The following is a 6,000-nucleotide window of genomic DNA, read 5'->3' on the forward strand; positions in this document are numbered from 1 at the left end:
TCTGGGGGTGCCTCGGGTCCCTCCGGCGGCCCAGCCTTGAGGCTGTCTGCCGTTCCTACCTGGTCCGTGCCTGGTCTCTGTCCCCTAGGGGTGATCCAGGGTCGAGGATGCTCCAGATCCTCGGGGCGGTCTCTCCCCCCCAGGGCGCTGAGAGCCGCGGGCTCCTGGTGACATCTAGTGGTGACGTACACAGGGACAGACACGGGGACAGACACAGGGACACGAACACAGGGACACGGACACAGGGACACGGACACGGCAGGGCTGTGGGTGCTCTGCACCCACGGGGACTCTGCCCGCACTCGGCCAGGAGGAGCTGAGGGGGGGACACCCCTCCTATGCCCCCAGTTCGCCTTATTTCCCCTCATACCCTGTGTCCATCCTTTTTCTCCCCCAGGGATTTCCCGTGGGGAGTGCAGGACGTGCCAGGCGGTGCTGGAAGGGCTTGCGGTGGGGCAGCTGGGGGTTCATGTCACCCCTCTGCCACTCCCTGATCCACAGCCCAGCCAAGGGCTGCCGGCTCCCGGGATGTCGCTCCAGTGCTGCTGCTGGGCACGGGGACGAGCCAGGCCCATGCAAGGCCCACACACAGATTGAATGGTGACAAAGCCCCCGTGCAGGGGACAGTCCTTGGGCTGAGCTCATAGGGCCTGGTGCATCCCGGCCTATTTGGGGCTGGGGTGACACAGGTGCAGGGGCTCAGGTGGGTGCCTGGCACAGCTCGGGGCTGGGTGTGTCACACACTGTTAGTGACTCACCGCCCTGGGGACTGTCCCCAGAACACACAGACCCCCTTGGCCGTGATTACCCCTCTCACTTCGTGCCTCGGCTCCTGGCTCTCCCTCTGCAGTGATGCCGGGGGTGCAGCTCCCCCTCGCTTTGTCATCGCTCCGTTGCCGTGCCAACGCGGTGGCCCTGTCCCCGCTCAGACGCTGTCACCGCTGGGCCTGGCACCGGCAGCACCACCCGGCACGCACAGGTAGGGCTAGGGGACACGGGGGAGCTGCATGGATGTCTGCCTGCCTCCAACCCCCCCAGTATGTCACTCAGACCTTCCTCAGCTAGAACTGGAGACAATCCCCTCCCCTGCATGAGCCCATGGACCCCTCGAGAGCAGAGGCAGTCCCAGAGACCCCCCCTGGCAGTTTGGACAGTCCCAGGCAGAGGCCACAGTGAGGGGTGGGCTGTGGAATGTGCGTAGGGCATCCCCCTGCCCATGGCACTTGGGGGGCCCAGATTAACCAGAGAAAACCCCCCACCAAAAGCAAGGAGCTGGATTTGCCTTGGGGAGGGGGAACCGGGGAGGTACTTGGGGATGCAGGAGGGACAGAATCTGGGAGGGGAACAGCAATGTCCTGGTGAAGGGGTCCAACCACCTCCAGTTTTCCCAGCACTTAGTGGTGGCTAATGGGCAACTCAGATCTCACTCCCAGTAGGAACTCTCTGTGTCCCACTGCCAGGCCCTGTGGCTGGGGGTGTTCGTTCCCTGTCCCTCCATCCTCAGTGCTGTTGGGGGCTGTGTTTGCCCTGTGTGAGTGCCAGCAGTGACAGATGTTTGCAGCTGGTGGGGGGCAGGCCATGGCTACAACCCCCCGGTGTGCCAGCAGCCCCTCGGCATGATGAGAGTTTGGGGGAGGCTGCTGTGATATGGGGGGAGCCGGTGCCTCTCACTGTCCCCCCCAGCCTGGTCCCCCTGTCTGTCCCACAGAACACCCCATGGCCTCAGGCAGTGAGGCTGGACACAGGCAGCCTTTGCAGTGCAACTTAATGGGATAAACCAATTCCCTTAACCCATTTATCTGGCTGATCCAATAAAGGTGGCTGGGAATAAAGTGTGTGCGTGGTCTTAATGCATTCCCCTCTCCATGCTCCCCCAGTCCTGGCAGCACCGTGGGTCCGTCTGCCACAGCTGGCAGGGGGCTCCTCCCCTGAGGCAGAGCAGAGGAGCCAGGGCACAGGAGGGACATTGGACCTGGGGACTAGGACCTGCTGGCTTTAGGTGACAGGGAAGAGGAGAGGTGTCTGTGGCAGTGGTGGAGGTGGCTCTGATCCATTGAGGGATAACCCAGCACAAAGCACAGTGCAGGTGAGTTGTGGGGGCCATGGGAAGGGTCTCTGGCGTAGCTGTGGTTGGGTGACACTACATGCTTTTCCCCCCACGAGCACCGATGTTCACTCAGCCCCACGTCCCCAAGGGCCATTGTTTTTATCATGGAGGGACCCCCCCCCTTGCCTGCCTTCCTCTCAGGGTTTGGGGGTTGTTGTGGGGGTCTGTGGGTGGGCTGGGGATGGGGTGAAGGAATGGGCATGGAATGGGAGGGATGTGGATCGAGGGAGAGCGTTAGAGGGACGGGGATGAAAAGGCTGGAGGCAGGGACAGGCACGGAAGGACAAGGATGGAGGAGTATGGATGGAGGGATGGCTGTTGCAGGAGGGCTGGGGCAGGAGGAATGGGGCAGGCAGGGCATAGGCAGCGGCAGGAGACTTGGGAAAAAGGAGCAGGGTGGCAGGGGCGGGAAGGTTGGGAAGGACAGGAGCAGGCAAGCAGGGCCAGGAAGGTTGGACAGGAGCCCAGGAGCAGGCAGGGTGCAGGAGCTCGGGGACGGGTGTGTCGTGGCCGCCGGGAGCCGCCTGCAGGTGTGGGCGGCGCGGCGAGAGCAGGAAGCGCTCGGCTCCGCGGCAGGTGAGGGTGGGGCCGAGGGGCCGGACGCTGCTCGGAGCAGGACCTGACCCCGGCTCCGGCCAGCCGGGACCCGCCGTCGCCTGTGGCTTCTCTGCCCCCCGCTCTCTGTCCCTGTAGGCTGCCATGGACGGAGCCCCGCCGCCCCCCGGCCCCAGCGGGCTCTCGGGGTACGTGGCCGTGTCGCAGCTGCTGGGCCTGACGCTCCTGGCCACCGCAGGTGCCTGGCTGGGCCGCTACCGGGGCGGCGTGGCCTGGCACAGCCCCCTGCAGTTCAACGCGCACCCCCTCTGCATGGTGCTGGGTATGGTGTTCCTCCAAGGTGACGGTGAGCAGGACGGTGGGACACGAACCCTGTCCCAGCCGCAGCCTCCAAAGCCTGGAGCTGTGCTCGGGCAGGGAATGTCGGGGACAAAGTGCTGACAAAAGACACGGGGAATGTGCACCAGCATCTCCGGACGATGCTGGGTGGTCCCTGTGGATGCTCAGGTACCCTCTCTGTGCAGCTCTCCTGGTGTACCGGGTGTTCAGGCATGAAGCCAAGCGCTCCACCAAGGCACTGCACGCACTGCTCCATGGGCTGGCGCTGGTCATCGCCCTCGTGGGTGCGTGCTGGGACAGGACAGGGTGGGATGGGATGGCATGGGTGGGATGGGATGGGATGGGATAGGTGGGATGTCGCCCTGGTGGTGATGGGCTCTTCTCTGCAGGCATCATTGCTGTCTTCGAGTCACACCGGACTAAGGGCATCCCTGACATGTACAGCCTGCACTCCTGGTGTGGGATGGCCACCTTCGTGCTCTACCTCCTGCAGGTGAGGGGTGGGAAGCCCCTGACCCCCTGAGAGGGAAGGGGATCTGCAGCACCTGTGACATCCTCATGTCCCCACAGTGGTTCCTGGGCTGTGGTTTCTTTCTGTTCCCCAGTGCCTCCTTCTCGCTGAGAGGGTGGTACAAGCCCCAGCACATCTTCTTTGGCATCACCATCTTCATTCTCTCCATCACCTCCTGCTTGTTGGGCATTACTGAGATGCTTCTCTTCAAAATCAGGTGGGTGACTGAGCTGGGGTGAGGGAGTGGCCCCCCAGATCTCCAGCAGAGTGATGCCCCTGTCCCTGCTCAAGCCCTGCTCTGTGGTTCTTAAATCTCCCCTCGAGGCCTTTATTTCTGCTGCTGCTGAGTCACCAGATGATGTTTAACAAGGGATCCTACAACACCTTTCTTTGGGGATGTGGATAAAATGCCCAGTGCCACTTCCCTGCATCCAGGTGTTTGCAGAATCACTCAGGACACTCATGTCCTTGAAGCCTCTGCTCTTGCAGGGGACACAGTGATGACCCCAGCTGCACACTGTGCTGTCAGGGCTATGGGGCACTCCAGGAGCCACTTCCCTCTAGCAGGGAGGGTACTGGGCTGCCTATAGCCCCAGCACAGGACTGTGCCACCAGTTTCATCTGCTGTCACCAAGTGTCTCTCCCAGAAGTGAAAAAACACCAACACTCCTCTCTTGCTCTGATTTGGGGAAAGGGACCTTTCCCATGGGGTGTGCCTGAAGGATGAAGATGAAGATGAGGAAAGGGTCCCAGCCAGGATAGGGTCAGGCCACCCATCCCTTAAGGCTTGAGCATCCCTCTCCATCCCCGCAGTGATTCCTACAGCCACTTTGTGCCTGAGGGCATCCTGGCCAACACCCTGGGCGTGCTGCTGGTGACCTTTGGGCTGGTGGTGGGATACATGTTGACACGGGAGGAGTGGAAGCGCCCACCGCTGGCAGAGGAGCTGGCCCTGTCCATGGACTTCAAGACCCTGACAGAGGGAGAGAGCCCTGATGGTGGGAGCCAGTGACATCAACAGCTGCTGGTCTCCAGCATGAGCTCCTTGTGATGTCTGAAGTGTTCCTGTGCACCTTGTCCCTGGCCCAGAGCGAGGACAGCTGGAGAAGGACATGCTTGGTGCAATGCTACCTGCTGGACTCACACTCGCTTTGGCCTTAATCCTCCTGGGCTCTGCCCTGCCCAGCCCCTGGTGACCCCCAAACCTGACCCAGCCCTGTGGGAATGGCAGTGCTGTGGGCAGGGCAGGGGCTGGCAGGGGCATGAAGGAGAGGGGTCTCCGGGCTCTTCCTGCCCTGGGGACAGAAATTTCTGCACTGCACGTGGCCAAAGCCTACTGGCTGTTCCCAGTGCTGATGGGCAGAGGGAATGTTTGCCACTGGGATGTCCCACTCACTGGCAGCCCCTCACCCTCCAGCATGGCCACATGTGGGGGACGGGCTCCCTGGGGGTTCAGTGACCCTATGCCTGTGCAGGTTCAGCAGCTTTGTGTCTGAAGTGTTTTCTTACCACGCATGATGTGTTTGCTCAGTGGATGCTCCCAAACTAATAAATGTTTGCAGCTAACCCTGTCCTCCTCCTGACTCTGTCCCCCATATCAGTTTTGGGGTACCCTCGAGTTCCCACATGGCGAAGGCAGCTGGGAGAGGAACTACCTGAGGGGCTGGGGAGGGTGGGTGGGTGTTAGGGGTGGGACTGTCCTGTCCAGCACTGCAGACCTCAGTGAGGGACCCACAGGGACATCTCCAGCATGTGGCCATGCACTGGGAGTTACAATTATTACCCACTATATTATTATATGCCTTTTGCTGGTGGCAGCAGTAGCACTGCCTCTGTCTCCTCCTGCTCCTGGTGGTTCCCAGGACGCTGTCCTCAACTGCCATGCAGTGATTGTGAGACCCAAACCTCACACCATCATTTGCACACCGAGAAGAATCAGAACACTCCTTCACTGACCCCAGAAAAACAGCATCCCAGACACCATTTCCAAGTGTTAACCATTTATAAATAAGTACATTTTTTCATACATACAGTTTTCATTGTACAGATTACAATCTGTATACATTGGGGAGGGGAATGCATTCTTTTGAACTTTTCACATCTATCTCACAGCTCACATGTACAGACAAGAAAACTCTGCTCAAGCAAATACAGCAAAGGAAAAAATATGTTTTCTTCTTTCCTTAGAGATGAGAGGCGAAGGCCTCCGCTGTTGGCAGGGGCTGCTCTTCCCACTGCACAATATCACAACTGTGTGGTGTTCAATATATCAGAGAGAACAGAACATGCATTGGATAATATACTGTACAGAGAGAAAGTCCTTTACATCAGAATTATAGAAAAGCTAAAGGAAAATTTAAGTGTCTTAAAGATCTTCCCAGCAAGTGTCTCAGAGGATGGCAACCAGGGAGTTTTACAAAGCACAAGGTGGGTGTAGTGGACGTGTTTGCACCCAACTCAGATCCCCTCAGATGTGAAGACAGAAAGG

At 59.6% G+C, this 6,000-nt stretch overlaps 1 protein-coding gene across 1 annotated transcript; it reads left to right on the plus strand.

Annotated features, from left to right (window-relative positions):
- Positions 1–2,800: 2,800 nt before the first annotated feature.
- On the plus strand, positions 2,801–4,524 carry LOC134053257 (transmembrane ascorbate-dependent reductase CYB561). The gene is made up of 5 exons (XM_062508153.1): positions 2,801–3,008; positions 3,187–3,285; positions 3,391–3,494; positions 3,572–3,729; positions 4,326–4,524. Exons 1-5 carry the CDS (start codon positions 2,807–2,809, stop codon positions 4,522–4,524), a joined length of 762 nt encoding a protein of 253 aa, XP_062364137.1. The 5' UTR covers positions 2,801–2,806.
- Positions 4,525–6,000: the final 1,476 nt, after the last annotated feature.

This window comes from Cinclus cinclus, chromosome 24, assembly GCF_963662255.1.
Source record: "Cinclus cinclus chromosome 24, bCinCin1.1, whole genome shotgun sequence".
NCBI classification, from domain to species: domain Eukaryota; kingdom Metazoa; phylum Chordata; class Aves; order Passeriformes; family Cinclidae; genus Cinclus; species Cinclus cinclus.